Below are 20058 nucleotides of genomic sequence, written 5' to 3' on the forward strand. Positions count from 1 at the left end.
CCCCCCACTGCAGTGCAGACATGGGGGGTAGGAGCTAGCTGGGGTCTGTCTGCAGGGCTGTAATCCCCCCCCACTGCAGTGCAGACATGGGGGGTAGGAGCTAGCTGGGGTCTGTCTGCAGGGCTGTAATCCCCCCACCCCATGCGGTGCAGACATGGGGGGTAGGAGCTAGCTGGGGTCTGTCTCCAGGAGTGCAATCCCCCCACCCCATGCGGTGCAGACATGGGGGGTAGGAGCTAGCTGGGGGCTGTCTCCAGGGCTGTAATCCCCCCACCCCATGCGGTGCAGACATGGGGGGTAGGAGCTAGCTGGGGGCTGTCTCCAGGGCTGTAATCCCCCCACCCCATGCAGTGCAGACAGGCGGGGGTATCCATCTCTTGTCCCTACGCTGGGAGTCCGCTCTGGGCAGCCCGGAACCAAAGGCCCCAGCGCTCGTCCCTACCCGGAATGTCTCGCTGGGACCCCAGGGGCGCATTTCCTGTCCCTCCCCCGGCGTCAGGCGCTTCCGCCCAAGCCCGGCCCAGGACGAGGGGCAAGGCGCATGTGCACACAGACTTCGCGGGAGTGAACTCTGCGCATGCGCCTGCACGCGGAGAATGGCTCATCGGCTCGCGTCGGGGACTCTGGGGCCGCCTCTCGCTGCCCTGTGGCGAGGGGGCTGCCGGCCGCACGCAGGGGCTGGGCTCAGGGACCGGGCACCGATCCGGCAGGTGAGAGGCGACGGTTTCTTTTCCGGCATTGTCGTAACACGTACGGCTCCGTATGCCCGTGCAACGGCGCTAACCGTCGCCCCGATTACGTCATCGGTGCGCGCTCCGCGCGGTGATGACGTCCCTGCGTCCGGAGAGAAGCGCTGGTCAGGGGGCGTGGTCTGGTTGTTAGAACGAGGCTGTGGGTGGGAGGGGTGCACAGCTGTCAACGGTGTGAAAGCCCCGCCCCTTGCGCCCTCGGCCCCTCCCCTCCCCCCATCGCGGTGCTCTGGGGGGCAGGGCCCGGCCCTCTCCTGCCCCTCCCCGGGTTCTCCGAGTTCTCCAGCTGCCCACAGAGCCGCCCAGGCTTGGCGCCCCCACCCGCAGCTGCACGGGGGCCAGGCCCGTCCTCTGCCAGCCCGGGCACCGAGGCAAGGCCTAGCTCAGCGCCAAGTCTCCTGGGCCCTGCCAGAGCCCGCCCCGAGGGGCTAAGTCAGGGTCCAGCTGCGGAGCACTGCGTGCAGGACTGGGGAGGCGGGGCGAGGGTTGCTTTGTGCCTCCTGGCATGCTGGGTCTGCATGGCTCCTACTGTCAGTTAGAGCAGCCTCGGCGCGGCTCTAGGTTACGCGTGGGCGGCCTACGGTCCCAGAAGGCAGTTGGAGCGCCCTAGCGCTCTGATCATTCTGTGGGGTGCCTGCCCCCGGAGAGCCAGTACAGTCCTGTGTCGATGGCGTACGGGAGACTCCTCTTTACTGTTCTAGTGGCTCGAGGGGATCCGCGCCCTGCAGCAGGACAACCCGGGGAGCAGAGCATCCTCTTGGCAATGGCTCTGCTCAAAACCACCCAAAGGTATGTGTCTCCAGCAAGGCTACCTGTAGGGCCTTTTACTTCACTAGCTTTCTTAGTGTAGCTGCGGTTTGCAGAGGGATATAGACCTTAAACAAGACGAGAGCGAATGCAAGCCCCGAGTGAAAGAGGCTTGGGAATGGATTGCAGAACAACACTACACACAGAAGGTGGGCTGCTGCTACAGGTCTAAGGATCATTAAAGATCTAAAACAATGGGGACCAGAGATCTGGCTGAACTCCTTGGGTCAGGGATCGATTTTTTCTGTGTTTGTACTTTGTCTGACACCATGGGGTCCTGGGCCGTGATTAGGGCTCCCAGGTGCTACCATAATACACCTAATAGTGTACATCGCTTGGTAGGCCCTTGGCCCATTAATAATAATAATAATAGCCCCTAGTGATATTAAAGGGATGTCATCAGCTTAAAAATCACACTTCTGTTTAAGGGTAGGTTTTTTTAATGTGTGTTTCGGGTAACAGCTGAGATTCTTGTGGCTATAAATCCAGACAGGGGGACTCGGGCAGGGCCCAAACCTCACTGTAACTCACTTTCTGCAACTGCCTAGATTCAAACTGCTCATGGCCCTTTGATAAGTGTTGTGTTGCAGGGCTCTTGCCTGCTGCCCTGATCTATATTCCCACAAAATCACCTCAAACCTGAATGTTGGGGCACCTTTTCTCCAGAACTCCCCTGTGCAGTGGGATAGTCGAAGGTAACTGATGTGAGCTGAGTGAGTCCCTCTCCTGGCTTAGTCTGCATTCCAGCCTTTGAACCACAGAATGGGGGGATGGATCCCCACTAGAGATCAGGATTTCTTTGTCTGTAGACTTTCAAAGAGTGCAATGCAAGGCATTCCTCTGTGCAGAGACCTTCACTCTACAGAGGCAGCAACATACTAGCTAGCAGGTGTTTCTTCCTTCCCTTGGATCGATCTGTCCAAGTTAGATCCCAGAAGCAGAGATCTTCTTTCTTGGACAATGCTGTTTAGTAAATAAATGTAAAACTATGTGCTCTAATAATATCTGGTATTGACTGTTGTAACCTCCTTCTCTCCAACTGTGTAGATACTAATCTGCCCCCTGCAGTCCATTCAGAAGGCTGTCATCAAAATCATTTCCCTTCACCTTTTGGTTTTGGTTTAGTGTCTTCCTGGTTTGCCCAGAATCTTTCCCCTATAAAGAGAGGGGGCTCTTTGACTGGACAGTGTCTGTCCAGTGTTACTGTACCTTTAAATAACCAAAACACAATCACTTTCTCTCTAAGGCTTTGAGAAGTATTTTAAGAAGAATGGAAGAAGTTCCGGCCCAGCAGAGGATGCTCACGAGACTAAAGGTAAACAGTCCTAAATCCTCCAGGGCTGGTCCTTAGGTTTTCAAAAGATGCTCAGGAGTGGGAGTTTTAGTGAGGGGCTGGATAGCGATTGCTACAGTGTGGATGTGTGTAAAATACTCGCATAGTCCATGACCATGAGTCAGTACGTTTCCCCACCACCACTTCTCTGAGAATTCAGCCCTTGTCTTGACACCCAACTCTCTCTCTATTCGAGTCCTGCCCACCTCCATAGGATCTGCTGATACACCTCAGTTCAGATCTGTAAAATCTCCATTGCTCTGTAGGTTTCTGAGTACAGTTGGCTTTATCTCACTTGCCCTGTCAACCTCTTTTTAAATATTTTTTCATTAGACCTTCCAAACAGGGCTGGCTTATTTAATAAATGGGCTGGCTGTTCGGCATGTGAATGGGATGAGGAAGTTGGGCTTCTTTATGTCTCTTTTCAAAGCCCATTGTCTGTCTTAACGCACCTTTCTTTTCCCTAGGCCTCCCTGATCCAAAAGCGCTCGGTCATGGGGGAGGTGGTGGCAAGAGAGGAGGGAAGAAGGAGCATTCTGGGTGGTGGAGGCGCATGTGGAAGGTCAGTAGCTCTGTTACGGGGCAATGACAGTTAAGGTTCCAGAAGGATTATGTCCCTTTGTTCATTCCAAAAATCCTTCTCCGTCCCCACAGGGTTCATCGCCCTGTCTCTTGCAGGGCAGACTGAATTGCCTGGAAAGTCCCACGTAAATCTTTTCATTAGTTTAGTGGTTCAAGTGACTCCCTGTTTGCAGTGTAAATCTGCTGTCTGGCTCTTCCTTCAGATCGCTCCAGCGTAATGTTCACCACAGTCACTCACCATAACCGTCACTTTGGACCCTGTGTCCGAAACGTTTCTGTTTGTGCCCCAGCAGCAGCTGTGGGAATACAATATCCATCAAAAGCCGCGGATATAATATTCCACAGCAAATCACATACAGGGCTGCAGTGGCCAGGGCTTAGTTGGAATGGGGGCAGGGAAGGGGTGGGGCCTCACAGAAGGGGTGGAGTGGGGGCAGGGCCAGGGCAGCGGGAGGTGGGTGGTCAGTGGTGCGGCCCTCGGCCACATGAGGACTAGTACGTTGGCCCCTCGTGGTCATTTGAGTTTGAGATCTGTGATGTAAAGGTTTTCCTGCCAGTCAGACTCACTGCTCCTTGTGTGGGTTTGTTTTTTAAAAACTAGGAAACTCCTAAACACAAACTTAATTAACTCAGGGTTAAGGAAGCTGAAATTGCTGTATAACCCTTAGGTACCATGCCTACCTATAGCATTGCCACTCAAAATACCCAAGCACTGAAGAGACAGGAAATGAGCGATGGCAGGAAATGTTCCCTTGGCTAAGGACAGTATCCATGTGAAAACTCTACAAATGCCAGGGGGAACCTTAGTGCTGGCCCACAGCCCGGACTCACAAGTGAGGGACGTCTGGATTGAAAGAGTTCTTTAGCCTGTCCCGTAGGTCAGTGCGAAGGTGGTGGTTGGAATGTGTAGGGTGAACTTTCCCCTCAGGAGAGTGGTGAATCGATAGAATATTGACATGAGTGATCTGAACTAGTCATTTCCTGTCGCTAATACGTGGGTATTTTAATGGCAATGCTGTAGTTAGATACGTGACAGAAGTCACTAACTGCATCAGCTTCCTTTTTTCAGAGTCATTGGAGTTTCCTGTGAGGGTTACAAACCTGGATTACAAACCCTTTTGCTTTTTGCCTATAGTAACTAAAAACGGTGCAGAATTTCTCTGTTGGAGGGATCTAGGTATAGTTTTTCTTTCGGGATTAACATTAGCTCTGTGAGACAGTGGGGTGGGGGGCTACCTTGGAAAGGACGCATGAATAAAGCTATGTGACATGCAGCTCAGAGCCAGAGGTGTGGCTAGTGAAGACTGTGTGTTCCTTCTGGGTCGGGTGGCCAAGGCATCCTGGGACCTGTACTCTGCAGGCCACGCCTCCATGTTCGAGGTGCGAATGGTTGATGTTTCCTGTGGTTTGGTTGGGCAGCACATCAGATCGGTGCTCAGGCTGCCCGCGCGTCCCTTCTCAGGCAGAGTATGGGGGCCCAGGCCCAACTGCACCCTGGTGCACGAGTACAGGCATTGACTCCAGTCTGATGCACTGGGCTCCAGCTCTACATGTGAGCGCTCAGTGTAGACAGGCTCCGCATTCGGAGACCAGGGTGGGGCTGCAGCATAGATGCACTGGCTGTTTCTTCACAGTTAGAGCAGTTGTGCACCCCTTTCGAATCTGGTGTGCCAGCAGCCTGCTCTGAATCGTTCAGCAGCACTGTGGGGCTGGCTGTCAGGGCAGGGGGCAGCAGGGAACTGACAGTTGCTCCCAGGCTAATTCTGAATGCTGGGTATTTATTTCCCAGTTGAAATCAGGCTGCTGACTTTTAGTGTTCTTTCCTTTCCTCCCACCCCAGGGAGAGTTCCCCTGGGATGACAAGAACTTCGGCTACCTGGCTGTCATGGGGGCAGGCGCTGCCGTGGGATTCCTCTATTTTTTTTGGCGAGATCCTGGCAGAGAAATCAACTGGAAGCATTTTGTCCATTACTACTTGGCTAGAGGATTGGTGAGGAAATGTGATCTGTGTGAGTGAGAATGGCTCTCTCCTGGCTCATTGTGCACGTTTTTCCCATTTGTCCACTTGTTACTAGCACAGTGCTTGGGCTACTAAGTCACCTCTGAATCCTGCTGACTTTAGGCTGGGGGAGACCACCCCCAGAGGGCCGCTGGAAAGCAGTGACTATTCAGGCACCATTCTGAGGCTGGAATCAGGGGGCAACTTCTGTTTTGATCAGGGAGAGCCCCGTTATCAGAGCATGGGCACCCCTTTACTCCCATTCCGCACTTCCTGCCAATTTTTCCCAGAGGACTGGGTGTTACACATCAAATGATCCTGTGCGAGGGGTCCCACACTAGCCCAGGACTGCCCTTTATCTCTAGCATGTAACTTGCAAGGCCTTGTGTGCCCAGTGCCAACTGCCTCTAAATCCTGGGGCAAGGTCCCTAGGTTCTGCAGCAGCTTCATATAACTGGAGGAGAGGGATGTATTGAATTAATAATGCAGTCCCTGCCAGAGCCTCTGTTGTTTTATTTTGACTTTGTCTATTTTATGCTGTCTCCAAAATTTCAGTTTTCAGTGTGGCACAAGTTGCCATCCTTAGGGTTCAGAGTTAACACCTCATTAATAATGGGGCGGTTTGAACTTCCAAGTTGTTGTTTTAGGTTTTCTGCAGAGTCAGGCAAGCATCTCTGTGTCCATTTATGCTTGGTTCATGTTGTCCAGCGTTTCACCACAACTATGAGGTCTGGAAGGGTGTCAGTGTCTCTGTGTGTCTGTCTTAGGAAGCAGAGATTCTGAGCTCACTTCTCCGATCTGTTCTTATCAGGGGTGCCCCAGAGCGCTCCTGGCCGTCAGTGCTCCGGGCTGGCCACCGACTACATCAGGATAGTGGGGGCTTCTGGGTTGTTGTGTGCACCCTGTGAAGCCTACCTTAAAGCTAGCATATTATGTGAACAGACACCCCACAATTGTTCCCTGGAGACTGACTCTGTGCCCTGCTTTCTTGGGCCCCAGTAATTATGGGAAGCCCCAGGTGGGGGCCGGCTCTCTCAGTAAGGCGGCACGTGGAGACTTCCCCAGACCTGTGTCCTGGTGCTGCTCTGCTGTTGGGCTGGGAGCCCCTCGCCATGCCTGCGTAACTGCCCTTGCTGCCCGCTCCCCACACCATTCGGTGTGGTCCCGGCTGACGCCATTCGGCTGGTCCCGGCTGAGGCGCTATTGGGATTGCTGCTGGATGGACAACGCTTAGAGTTTGTCATGGCTGGGGGGATGAGGGTGGCCTGAGCTTATCACAGGGGCTCTGCCATCCGGGGAGCGTAGACAGGCTTTAATTGCACCCTCCCCTTTCCAGTGGGGTTGGGTTAAAAGGACTGTTGCCTCTGGCTGCCAGCTCCCCCAGGGTGTCTGGTAATTACTCCTGGGAGAGCAGCTGCCCCTTTACAAACAAGGGCTGTACCGCCAGGGCGGTGGATGGGGGCTGGCTCTCCAGGACTGGGGGTGCGATTGGGGGATGGGCGGTGCAATCGGGGGCTGTATCGCCAGGGCGGGGGACGGGCGGTGCGATCAGGGGCTGGCTCGCCAGGCCGGGGCTGGGGACGGGCGGTGCGATTGCCAGGCCAGGGCTAGGGAGGGGCTGTCTCATTGCCTGCCTGTCTGTCTCTGTCTGTCTTAGGTGGACCGTCTGGAAGTGGTGAACAAACAGTTTGTGCGCGTGGTCCTTGTGCCGGGTGTGACCTCGGAGGTAATGGGATTTTTTCCTAGGTGTGGGGGAGTAGGGGTCTCAGCACAGGCACACAAAGAACTGGGGGAGGACAGGGAAGCCCCCAGGTGAGCATGTCCTGTACAGAGCCCCACAGCACAAGCCGGGCTGCTGGGGCCACAGAGCGTCCCTGCCCCCAGAGTGGAGGCCGTGCGCGCTCTGCATGTTGCTGATGTGCCCAGGGAGGGTGGAGAGGCCTCTGATGCAGCTGCCCTGTGAGATAGCTCAGTGAGTGCAGCAGGCAGGGGGCAGCGCTTGGTCCTGCTGGTGGCTTGTTGGGCCCAGCCGGGGATCCTGCCCATGGGTGGGGGGCGGAGGCCGATGCAGCGACTGACTGGCTCCGGGTCTGTCCCTGGTCCCTGCAGAGGTACGTCTGGTTTAACATCGGCAGCGTCGATGCCTTTGAACGGAACCTGGAGACTGCCCAGCTGGAGCTGGGAATGGAAGGCGCTCAGCGGGTCGCAGTGATTTACACCAGGGAGAGTGACGGGTGAGTGCCAGCCGGGGGAGCGGCTGGAGCCCGGGCCGGCTGCGGGCGCTCTGCGGCACCATTGTTGCTGTGTGACAGTGGCTTGTGCTTCTCTCCCCTCCCAGCACGTTCCTCATGAGCATGGTGCCCACTCTGCTGCTGGTTGGCTTCCTTCTGTTCACTCTGAGACGCGGGCCAATGGGAGCCGGGCGCGGAGGACGAGGGGGCGGGCTCTTCAGCGTTGGCGAGACCACGGCCAAGATCCTGAAAGACAACATCGATGTGCAGTTCCGAGACGTGGCCGGCTGCGAGGAAGCCAAGCTGGAGATCATGGAGTTCGTGAACTTCCTGAAAAACCCCAAACAATACCAGGACCTGGGCGCCAAGATCCCAAAGGTGCCGTCTCAGGGAGGGGTGGCTGGGTCCCCTCTGCTGAGCTGTTGGAGTGCTGTCCTGGGGGCTCCAAGGGGTCCAGGACCCTGAGCTGAGCTTTGTGACTAACGGAGAAGAGAGTGAGGAAAGGTGGGCCCACGGGACGGCAGAGGGCAGCTCGTCCAGACCCGTGGCCTGTGTCCCAGGCCTGAGCCGTGCTGCACCCGTAGCTCGGCCTACAGATGGGTTCGCTTGTCGCAGGCGGTGGGGAGCGTTTGTCAGCGTGGTGCGGAGAGGGCGTGCTGCGAGTGCCCGGCTCCGCGAGGAGCACTGAAGCTTTCACAGCTGTGCAGCGGGGACGCTCGGACTCACGGACGCCCGCCGGGCCGGTGCCTCTGGCGTCTGGCACTTGTGGGTTTAGTCGCCTCTTTTCCCTGGGACGTCCGTTGGTTACCGCGGGGACGATGATGTCATTGGTGTGGGCCGGCTTAGTGGCACCTGTAAGTGCCGGTGAACGCGCTGTTTTGAGGCGTAGGAGGCACCAGGGTGTGCGGGGTGCAAGGCGGTGGGGGGAGGGGAGGGGGAGCAGGTGTCTGTGCACGCACATGGTCATGCTGTCTCAGCTTCCTTCCCTTGCTGGCCCTGGGAAGCCAGCTCGGAGCCCAGTGACCCGTTCCCCTCGGGCCCTGTGGCACGGCGCCGTCTGGTGATCCTGGGTGCTGGCAGTGCTGGACTCTGCCAACAGGCGGCCAGGTCTGTCCCTGTCCTGCGGGCCAGGCCTGCTACGAGTGATTCTAGCGGAGGCTGCTGGGAGGGAACCAGTCCCCAGACATGCCCCGGGGCACCAGGTGACAGGGCGCTTGGAGCAGCCTTGGCAGCGTGGCTGCCAGCGGGGTTCTGACCGTCAGCCCTGCTGACGGCCCCACGCTAGCGCTGGTCTCTGTTGTCTCTGCTGCAGGGTGCTGTGCTCACGGGCCCACCGGGCACCGGGAAAACCCTCCTGGCCAAAGCAACGGCGGGAGAAGCCAACGTTCCCTTCATCTCGGTGAATGGCTCGGAGTTCCTGGAGATGTTTGTGGGTGTGGGGCCCGCGCGGGTAAGTCTGCGGCAGCGCGGCTCACAAGGGCTCCCCAGGGGAAGCGCAAGTCCCTTCTGCAGGGGTCATCTCTGGTGTTGGAGCTAGATGGTGGGGGTGGCTCTCAGCTGCCATGAGAGCCTGGGGAGCGTGGGTCTCCCTGGGTGGTGGCAGGACAGGAAGGCAGCTGGGCTCCAGCCTCTCTTCCAGTACTGGCTCTTTGCCTCCTGTCTGGGGCTGGGCAGGCAAGGGCTGGCTGGGTGCAGGGCTCCCACTTGCAGCAGCTGCGTGTCACAGAGTCCACAGATGATGCTCTGGAACTGCTCCCTACGAAGCCAGGCAGGACTCTGGGGGAGTCTCCTCTCTGGGAGCAGCCTGTCTGCAGGGCAAAAAGCTCACACAGCTTCCACCTTCCTGGGTCTGACTTCGGAGCATTCAGCATCCTCTGCCCCTCCGTGCGCTTCTCACAGCGAGTCCACCCAGGCAGGGTCCTGGGGAAGCCAGAGGGTCCTGCACCCCAACTCTGCAGTCAGACGTGACCATTAGCCAGCCAGTAAAACAGAGGTTTATTAGATGACAGGAACATGGTCTAAAACAGAGCTTGTAGGTACAGAGAACAGGACCCCTCAGCCGGGTCCATTTTGGGGGCAGTGAGCCAGACAACCACGTCTGCACTTCAGTCTTCCTCCCCAGCCAGCCCCAAACAGACTCACCCTCCAGCCCCTTCTCCTCTGGGCTTTGTCCCTTTCCCTGGTCAGGAGGTCACCGGATTCCTTTGTTCTCCAACCCTTTAGCTCTCACTTTGCTGGGGGGAAGGGCCCAGGTCATCAGTTGCCAGGAAACAGGGAGCTGGCCATTCTCTGTGTCCAGACCCCTGCACACACCTGCCCTCTAGGGCTCTGCAACGATCATACACCCTTATCCCACCACCTAGATACTTAAGAACTGCATAGGGGAAACTGAGGCACCCCCACACTATTCAGAGAAAACGTTAAGAACAGTCCCACTTTGTCACACTGGGCCTGCTGGCAAGCGGGGCATGGGGCAGTGATGGGGAGGCTGCCCAAGTACACAGCACAGGAAGGAGGCACATTTTAGCCAGTGGAGCCGGCACTGGCGGTTCTGAGCAGGCCGTGAAGGGATGGCTTGGGACTTTCCTCCCCCCACAAGCGTAGCTGCTCCTGCTGACCCATCGTCACCCCCTTGTGCAAGGCTGGCTCAAGGGTTGGGGGAGAAGATATGTGCGCCATGAGGCATCTCTGGGTCCCATCACACCAGCCTCCTGCTGCAGTGGAGAGCCCAGCAGTGTGGTCCTTTCAGCCCGAGCCATCAGTTTCCACTGGTTCTATTCCCAAGGCTCTTTGCAAGGAGAAAGGAGTCTCGGGCAAAAGCTGGGCCTGGCTCCTCCAGGCCCAGGGCAGCTGCGTTAGCCGCAGGCTCATGTGAGCCCCTTGGCTCGTTGGTGCTTCGGGACAGCGCACTGCACGGGCTGATGGGCTGGGGCTGCAGGGAGGGGTTAGCTTGGTGCTGTTGTCCTCCTCCCACCTCAGCCCTGGCGGGAGCATCCCAGACCAGTCAGAGCCGTGCCTGGGGAGCCTCCGGACGCTCCGTCTCTGGGGACAATGGTGCGGAGAGGGTGACTGGCTCTGCAGAGCCCCTGCTGAATCCCATCCCTGCGGAAAGGCAGTGGCCAGTGGAGGCCTGTCTGGAGCCTTGGAACCCCAGTGGACCCATTGCATGTGGCTGTTTCAGGTTCGGGACATGTTTGCCTTGGCCCGCAAACATGCCCCCTGCATCCTGTTCATCGATGAGATCGACGCTGTCGGTCGGAAGCGGGGCCGGGGGAACTTCGGGGGGCAGAGCGAGCAGGAGAACACCCTGAACCAGCTGCTGGTCGAAATGGACGGTGAGTGAGATTAGGGTTGGAAGAGACCTCAGGAGGTATCTAGTCCAACCCCCTGCTCCAAGCAGGACCAACCCCAACTAAAGCAGCCTGCGGCAGGGCATCAGGGTGCTCCTTAGAAAGTCGCTGGTAATGCCCCAGCCCAGAGTGCCGGGTGCTCCCAGACATGCCAGGGCGAGGGGTGCTGCACGGCTGCTCAGAGCCTAAATAGTGGCTTTTGCTCAAAGCTAGTGAAAGCAGAAGATCTGGCTTGAGCAGTGGAATCTGTCTGGCCTACTGGGCCCACACAGCAATACAGCCGTGAGCCCCTCACAGCCTGCTGGGCAGTCCAAGCCCTCCCAGTCTCCTGTGCATTTTGCTTGTTCCCTTCCCCCCTGTCCTCTGCCGGTATCTGTGTGACCTCCTCCCACTCTGTTTAGGGTTCAACTCCAGCACCAACGTGGTGGTGCTCGCAGGAACAAATCGCCCAGACATTCTGGACCCTGCGCTGATGAGACCAGGGCGCTTTGACCGTCAGATTTACATTGGTAATGTCTGCCACGCCTAACCCAGGCAGCTTCGGGCTCTGCCCTCCTCCCTTGCTCCCCAGCCTAGACTTGATCATTAGTGGTAGAGAAAAGAACTGTCTTGCCCTACAGCTGCTAACGCTGCCTTCACAAAGCCAGGGGACCAGCTGCTGAGCCACTGAGTGTGGGGTGGGGAGATCTGGTTCTCGCCTTGCCTGGTGTGGGGAGCCTGCTGCCCTGTGGAGCAGATTGAATTTCCCCCAGCTTGGCTGGAAGTTGCAGGATCTGTGTAAACATGGAGTTCCATGAGAGTTGCAAGGAGTGGGGGGAGCCCAGCGGGGGTTAATGTAAAACGGGCAGGGCTGGAAGCAGACCAACCCTGGCCTGGTAGATCCGTTACTGCAGGCCCCTGTGGTGGGGTGTGCAAGATCCCAGTGCCAAAGGGGGTCATGGGCAACACTGATACCATCTCGGCTCACGCTGCACAGGGCTCTGGGCAGCGGCTTGTGGGACTGGGGGCTCTAGCTGTCCTCGGGGCAGCTGCTGTTGTAAACAGGCCTTTGCCACTAGGCAGCCCAGCCCAGCAAGTGTCACTGGGGGCGTTAGAGTTTGGGGGCGTTCTGTGCACCTTCAAGTCCCCCAGCCGTTTCCGAACCATCCTGGCTGTGTGGTGTCGCTGTGGGGCTGTTTTGCAGCCTGTGGGGTCTCTGCAGCGATCTCTGTACGTTGTGCGGCTGGAGGTGCTCTGGATACAGGCATCGCTGTCGTTTCAGGGAAACAGGGACACTTCCGGGCGGCTCACTGTAAATAAAGATGGCTGTGAGTGTTCTCTTCCAACCCGGGGCAGAAAAGGCCCCTAACTAGTGAGTCCAGTGTGGCGAGGATACGAGGTGGTGGGGAGAAGACGTCCCTGTGGAGAGCTTGTGTGGAAGTAGGAGCCCTGCATTATTCGGTTCTGAAACAGCCTCTCTGGCTCTGTTCTCACTCAGGTCCACCTGATATCAAAGGCAGAGCATCCATCTTTAAGGTCCACCTCCGGCCCCTGAAACTGGAGGAAAGCGTCAGCAGAGATGCCCTGGCTCGGAAATTGGCTGCATGGACTCCAGGATTCACTGGTGTGTGGCCGGGAAATACCAAGTGGGAGGAGGCGTGGGGGGAGGGAGCTGTAGCAACTGGCTGATCTGCTGTGATGGGAGGACAGATGCCAAGGGGCTCTGGAAGTACCTAGACAAAGCAGCTGTGAGCCTCCTGCCGTTATGGACATGGTCATGAGCTGCACAGTAAATATTCACTGCAGCCTTCCAGCTCCAGCAGGGTTCAATACACGGTGAACTGGAGTCACTGTTTTCTTCTGTCTCTGCTGCAGAGGGCTGAGTTAGCGCGTCTGCATGCTGCCCTCATGGCAGAAGGCAGCCAGGCCTCGCCCTGTTCTGCAGGACGGCAGAGGGATCCCGGTGCTGCCCCACGTTCTCTCGGTCTTGGTCCCGTTTCGGCTGTGAATGGGACCGTCCCCCACGCACTGGTCCTTTCTCGGTGGGGTGTGACGTGTGCACACAGGCGGGGACGAGAATGCTGCAGTGCTGCTCGGCCAGAGGACTCGCCTCGGCTATTCCTGAGCTGTGTTCGTATGCACCACTCTGTCCAGAGCGCCCCCCTCAGTCAGGTGTGCTTGGTGGGGGTTCCACCTTCCTTGGAGCCCCAGGGACTGGAGCTGGGATACCTGAGCAGAGGGGCCGTGGTCTGCCTGGCCGGTCCTGCTGCTGGAATTGTGCTGCGGTGGGGCGTTAGCCAAGGGGAGGGTGGCGGGAGCCTGTTAGCTGTGTGTGAATGGCGGGGGAGCGCAGCTCTGCGGGTGCCAGTGAGGCAGGGTGACTGAGGAGTCCAGCACCCTCCTCTGAGGGGACTTGGGGTGAAGCAGCAGCCTCCCAGCAGGGGGTTCAGTCAAGTTCCAGCCCCGCAAAGCCCTACGCCCCGAGTGCTCCTGGGCCTGGGAGCCCAAGTGCTGCACCGGTGCCGGGTTTGCTGCTCGACACCCAGAGCCCGGGCAGCCTGGGGGACGCGGGTCAGCTCCTGTGGTGCCCCGTGCCACTGAGGTAGCGCTCACCCTGCTGGCCGTTTCTCGCTGTGACTGTCCTGAGCCATGGCTGCGGGGCGCTCCAGCTGCCTTGGCTTGTCTGGGCTCCTCACCTGGGCGTGGGGACTAGGCTGATGGCATGGCCCTCCTGTCCATAGGTGCTGACATCTCCAGCGTCTGCAACGAGGCTGCCTTGATTGCCGCTCGCCACTTGAATCCCTCTGTTGCCGAGAAGCACTTCGAGCAGGCCATCGAGAGAGTCATCGGGGGTGAGGCCAGCTCGGAGCTCTGCTGGGGGATGCGGCTACAGGGGGGTTCTGGGAACCACGCAGGGCGTGGCTGGCTGCTGCCGCTTGCTTTGGCCCTGCGCACAGCCAGACAGCTCTGCTGCTAGAGCAGAGACTGACTCAGAAGGTTCGGGGCTTCTGCTGAGCCTGGCAGACGATGCGCTAGGCAAGGTGGGGTTCTCCAGGGCCCTGGGGCTCAGCCCAGGCTCAACTGGTGGTCGGGCCCTGCTCCCAGCTGAGGGGAAGGAAGAGTCCTAGGGAGATGCCCAGGCACTTCTCTTAGGGGGCGTTGCTGTAGGGGAGCCACCTCTGGTGCTGTCAGGAAGTCGACTCTGTCCCCCGTACTTGGCTTAGGGGTGATGCTCCTCCTCCCCCTGCCCCCCCGCCTAGGAGCTAAGCTGAGCACACTCCTGCTAGCCTGGGAACGCAATGGGTGGGTCCCTGCAGGGTGAGGGTAGCATCTGCAGAGCTTCCCAGGCATGGCACAAAGAGCCACGTGCTCCCTGGGGAGTCTCGGCCAAGCGGGGAAGAATCGTGGGCTGCAGCTGATGGAGGAGGCTGAGGCGCTGGAATGAAAAGCACCAAGTTTTCCCCAGGGGATGGAAAGCAGCAGGGCTGCTGGGCCGTGTGCAAACCCCAGCGCTGCCGCCCCCAGCCCTCTGCAGCCTCAGCCTGCTGAGCTAACGGTCGTGCAGCTCCTGGGCCTGCAGTGGCTCGGAACAGCGCTTCCAGCCATCCAGAACTCGGCCCAGCCCCGCAGAAGAGGTGCTCGAGTGAATGAACGTTCAGGGTCCCTTCCTGCGCTCTATCTTCCCGTCCTCCCACGCAGCCGGGAGTGTCCAGGGGTTCCTTGTCTTCCTCCTGTGGCCCCTCCAATCACCACAGCATCAACTTACCTCCTGGCAGTGCTATGAGCTCCTAACCCCTGAGCTTGTGTTCTAGAAACCCACGCAGAGAGCTGGCAGCTCCCATGGCCAGGCACATCCCTCTAGGGGGGAAATGTGAGGGGCCAGTGCCTCCCCTGAGCCTAAAGAGCAGGCTGGGCCTCAGGAATCATCCCTAGCCAGCGAGCCAAGGCCCCAGGTGCTGTCCCTGGCTCGGAAAGGAGAGGAGTGGGGTTCTCCCTTCTGGGTGTTGTGGACACGGCTGGGTTTGTTTCACTGGGGCAGGGGGCTTTCTGGCTCCCAGCTATGGGGTCCTGGTACCTGTCTACCCATGAGTGTCGCTGACTCTCCCGAACCTGTGTCCAGGTCTCGAGAAGAAGACCCAGGTTCTGCAGCCGAACGAGAGGACCACAGTGGCCTATCACGAAGCTGGACATGCCGTGGTGGGGTGGTTCCTGGAGCATGCTGATCCCCTGCTGAAGGTTTGTGTCTAGCCTGCTCCCGCTTCCCAGTGACAGCCTGACAGGGCTTTCCCATTGCTCTGGCCTCGAGCCTGGCAGATCTGGAACTTCACAACACGCCCTCCCCAAGCGTGACCGGCAGGGGGCTCAGGTCAGGATGAGGAGCTGGCAGCACGGATGGGCCCGCTCTGTTGACTGGATTATACCCTCAGTGCCAGATGGCTGTGGAGGCTGTTGAACATTTTGGTTGTGCCTCAGGCCACCCTCCCCTGGAGGAGAGCGCCCCTGGGTGCTGGGCACCACGCAGGCAGCGTTGCGGACCCCTCCCTTGCACTGACCGTGTCAAGTGCATTCATTGTCTGCCGGGCTGTTCTGGGAAGAGCATGCTCATTCTCAGGCCCCCTTCTGGCCAGCTCTGGTGTCTCCGGATAAAAGCCGGGCCCAAGGGGTGCTCCCGCAGGGGAGGCGGGGGTGGCCCCAGCATTCCCTCTCGCAGGCAGATTCTAGAATCCGGGAGCCATGGCGGCGGGGCCAGTCTCACCAGGTGCCTCGTGTCTTGCAGGTGTCCATCATCCCCAGGGGCAAGGGGCTCGGCTACGCGCAGTACCTGCCCCGGGAGCAGTACCTGTACACCAAGGAGCAGCTGTTCGATCGCATGTGCATGATGCTGGGCGGCAGGGTGGCTGAGCAGCTGTTCTTTGGGCGCATCACCACGGGCGCTCAGGACGACTTGAGGAAGGTGACGCAGAGCGCCTACGCCCAGGTAATGCCCAGAGCCAGGAGCGTGAGGTGGCACCATGCTGCCAGGTGTCTCTGTCCGGGGGATGGGAACGGCTCTGCTCGTCCCCGTGGAGCTAGCCAGCTTAGCGGGGCTGCTCTCTTCCAGATCGTCCAGTTTGGGATGAGTGACAAGCTGGGCCAGGTCTCCTTCGACTTCCTGCGGCAGGGCGAGATGCTCGCAGAGAAACCATACAGCGAGGCGACGGCCCAGCTGATAGACGAGGAGGTCCGAAGCCTCATCAACTCTGCATACGAAAGGACCCGGGAGCTACTGACGCGGTGTCACGACCAGGTGGAGAAGGTACGTGAACGGCCCCGGTCCATGCCCCAGGGGCACTAGCACAGGGGCCTCTGGTGGCCAGTTGCACAATCAGCCGCTGGATGGTTAGCTCCTCCCACGCTGGCATGGGACACCCTGAGGGGAGGGGAGAGAGCATGCTGGAGCTGCACACGGCATTTGCCTGTAGGGAAGTGTGCGACTTGTGGCAGGGAACATGTCCCTGCCTTCCCAGGGCAGAGGCTGGATGGCTGAGGAATCGGGCTGTGATGATTTTATTTTCCCCACAGGTGGGAAAGCGTCTCCTGGAGAAAGAAGTGCTGGAGAAAGTGGACATGGTTGAATTGCTTGGCCCCAGGCCCTTTGCAGAGAAATCCACCTATGAGGAGTTTGTAGATGGCACCGGGAGCTTGGACGAAGACACCTCCCTCCCAGAGGGCCTGAAGGACTGGAACTGCGAGAGAGATGAGGAGAGCCGGGAGGAGAGAGCACAGGAGAGCACCTCCTAGCAGTGAGAGCCAGAGCTGCTGCCAGCCCTTGCCGCTGGGTGGGCCCCGGTCTCCAGGGACCCTTTCTGAGTGCATCTCACAGTGATACTGCTGACACCAGACAGAGCCATCCAGGAGGCCGGAGCAGGAGCGAGGCTGTCTGTAAATAGGAACAGCAGACAAGGCCCCTGCACTGCCGTGGTAGGGCTGGTGCACTGGCTTTCCCTCTGAAAGCTGCGGGTCCCGCCCTCTCCTCTCCCCAGGGGCCATCCTATGGCCTGGCTGGCTGACACCCGGTCAGGACAAGTGCTCGTTCCCACTGGCCGGTACAGCAGCTGCTTTCTTGGTGCTCATGGCCCAGTCTCTGTGGGCCTGTTCAGTCTGTGCAGGGTGGATGGAGCATGCTCCTACCAGCATCCACCTCTCCCCAGTAGCTGTCCCAAAGCCAGCAACCCTGGAGGGTGCTGGAAGGACTCCCCAACCATGGGGCGGAAGCTGGGAGCCCAGGCGAGCAGTAGGGTGAGCTGTCCAGGAGCCAGCTCTCCTCTGATTAGCGACTCTGTCTAGGATGCGGTTACCCTGGTGCTACCACAGCATCCTCCCCGACTGTAAACCCCGCCCCCCCCCCTCCCAGCACAGCCAGCCCTGTATGAGGGAGGCCAAGGATCCCGGGGCATGTCCTATGGCTCCCTGGGGCGTTAGAAGAGCCAACGCCAAAGCGGAGGGGAGGGTGCGCAGACGGGGCAAGATCCTCCCCTGCGAGTTCCTGTCCTCAGTGCCTTCCATGCAGCCTTTGCAGGTTTGCAGCCGCATTCCCGTGAAGTCCTGCTTTGCCCTCGTATCCCTATGCATAGGCAGTGACTGAGCAAGGACAGAGGTCTAGGAGACGAGCCAGAACAAGTCCAAAGAGCCTTTCAGAGCCGCGGCCACGCGCGCCTGGTAGAAAGAGCCTACCTGTGGGAGGTCACTGCAGGGCTAGGCTGAGAAAGGCCTCCCCTTCGCCTGAGGCACCCGGCTCCAGGGGAGCCAAGAGCTCCATGGAAATGGGCTAACAAAATGGTGCTAATTAAGTGACGCTGCTGTGGGCTCTGCCCCCTAGCCTGGCCCACCCACCCTGTTGGATGTTGGCAGGAGTAACTCTGGCTCTGTAGGACTCGGTGAGTCGTCGGGCAGTGTGGGGTGCTGGTAGTCGGAAGTTCCCCAGCTCAGACCCCTGTTCTGGGGGGTTGTGACTGGCCGTGTGAGTTCCTGGGGGCCTGGCAGCGGGTCTCTTGGCCTGGGGTGTCTTTATGGCACCTATAGCCATGTATCAAAGCAGAGTAGCTGTTGGCCCAGACGTGCCTGGGCTAGATCCTCTCTCCGGGCAGGGCGTTCCTAGCTCAGGCCGATGGGGTGGAAAGGGAGACCTAACTTCTAAAAGCTGAGACGTGGATTCCTTCCTTGCGTCGAGCCTGTGCCCTGACAGGGCATGGACTTTGCCTGCCATGCCTACCTTGCGTGCAGGGGATAGATGGGGCCTGGGTGCGGCACTGCTCTGGCATGGCGGAGCTTTGCGTTTGGGCCCCGTGCCATGGCAGTTCAGAAGGTGACGTTTTCGTGGTGGGAGGCAGCTTTGCAAATGGCCTGTGCTGCCTGGCAGGCAGGGCTTCCCTAGCGCCGGTGCCGTGCTTCACTCCTGCCCCGCCTGCCCCTCAGCCAGGAACACAACGGAAAGATTGCGGCACCTCCCACTGCTGGAGGAGGCCGCTTCAGCCAGGCCGCTGGATGGCAGCCGTAGTGCCTTCCCCTGCAGCCATCGGCGTTTAGCTTTGGAGTCCCTTTACTCCCGTTTCACGAAGGCAAATGCAGACAGCATAACCCTCATCTGTTACGCTGACATCCCCCTCTGCCTGGTCTAGTCACTTCCCCTGGCTGCAGGAGGGTCAAGCTCAGCTATTCACCCCTGGGAGCATGTTCCAGCCTTCTTGGGCTTAGGAACTGCAGTCCATACTCCAGAGCCGGGTTCGTTCCTTGCCTCCAGGACCCACTGTCTGGGGGGCAGAGCTGGGCATATCTGCGTGGGGGGTGGAGGGGAGCACTGACTCTCAGAGCCAGGGTCAACTGACTCGGGCTGGTGCTATGGAGCTAAAACTACCAGTCTAGATGTGCCAGGCTCTCCTGGAAGCGTTTCACATTCATGTCACTCCAACAGGGATGTGCTCTGCTGGCTAAGCAGCTACTGTCAGTCATTTCCGCCCCTTGTCTGCTAGCTGTCCTCTGCGGTTCTCTGACATTTGCCGCTTCCAAAACACAAGAAGCTGGTACCCTGCAGCTCTCCTCTGACTAGGGCCTGCGGAAAAGGCCCTGGCTTACTCAGCAGAGCTGCCCACTGTTTGTTCCAAGTTGGATCTGCTGACTAGCGGTGAGAAAAGCATTTACTGCCTTTTACTCCCGAAGGACCAGGCCCACATTGTGCTAGGCACAAAATTCAGTCTGTTACGCCACTGGAAACAGCAGGCCTGCGCCAATGGCACAAAGGGCATCATGTGAAGGCAGGGGGAATTACATGCCTGGTGTTAATGTACCCTGGAGCCCCACCATTCCTGTGGCTGATGAAGGGAAGAATCCTGCTTGATGTTCAGATGGCAGGCTGAGTTTGGGGCACTGGCAGTTAGACAAATCAGACCTTTGCTTGTAAATGGAGCCCTCTGAATTTGACTCACCACCATAAACATGAGCCACTCTGATGGAATCCCTTTGGGCCATCGCCATGGCACTGCCGCTGTCCTGCCTTCCTTTCCAGCGGTGCCATGCAGGTAGGGAGCAAGGAGGGAAGGAGAAGATGGAGCTGACTATAATTATTATTTATAATGTATTTCTTTTCACGTGGTCTAGCTGGTGTAGCAACGTGTGCTTGGGAGGGGGAGGGCAGTACGAAGGAAAACTAGCTTTGTCATTGTCTCCGGCGATCCAGCCACGTGTCCAGACCCCCTTTACCACTTTGATAACTGCAGAGTTGTGATTTCAAATGCAGGGTGCCAAATAAACCCAACCCCACTGTGTGGTGAGGGATCATTCCCTGTGTCAGCACTTTCCTTTCTCCACAAGCCTAAGTGACTGGGCCCTAAGCACGTGTGACCAGCTGAATGGCTGCAGGTGAGGAGCACAGCAGGTCCCAGGAGAGCATTGGAGCTGAGGCCCTGGTGAAGGGACTGGAATACCAGGGTATGCAGGACAAATTCCCTCCTGCCCCACCTCTGGCCAGTGCTTTAACCCTCTGCATAAATGC

At 58.6% G+C, this 20058-nt stretch overlaps 1 protein-coding gene across 1 annotated transcript; it reads left to right on the forward strand.

Annotated features, from left to right (window-relative positions):
* Positions 1-507: 507 nt before the first annotated feature.
* LOC140896439 (mitochondrial inner membrane m-AAA protease component AFG3L1) lies at positions 508-19847 on the forward strand. Its single transcript, XM_073308265.2, has 17 exons — positions 508-710; positions 1451-1538; positions 2803-2871; positions 3357-3451; positions 5312-5461; positions 7128-7196; positions 7580-7704; positions 7809-8079; positions 9014-9151; positions 10883-11036; positions 11453-11560; positions 12529-12654; positions 13772-13882; positions 15151-15266; positions 15808-16008; positions 16132-16326; positions 16593-19847. The coding sequence occupies exons 1-17, from the start codon at positions 597-599 to the stop codon at positions 16809-16811; spliced, it is 2349 nt and encodes a 782-aa protein (XP_073164366.2). The 5' UTR covers positions 508-596; the 3' UTR covers positions 16812-19847.
* Positions 19848-20058: the final 211 nt, after the last annotated feature.

This window comes from Lepidochelys kempii, chromosome 12, assembly GCF_965140285.1.
Source record: "Lepidochelys kempii isolate rLepKem1 chromosome 12, rLepKem1.hap1, whole genome shotgun sequence".
NCBI classification, from domain to species: Eukaryota; Metazoa; Chordata; order Testudines; family Cheloniidae; genus Lepidochelys; species Lepidochelys kempii.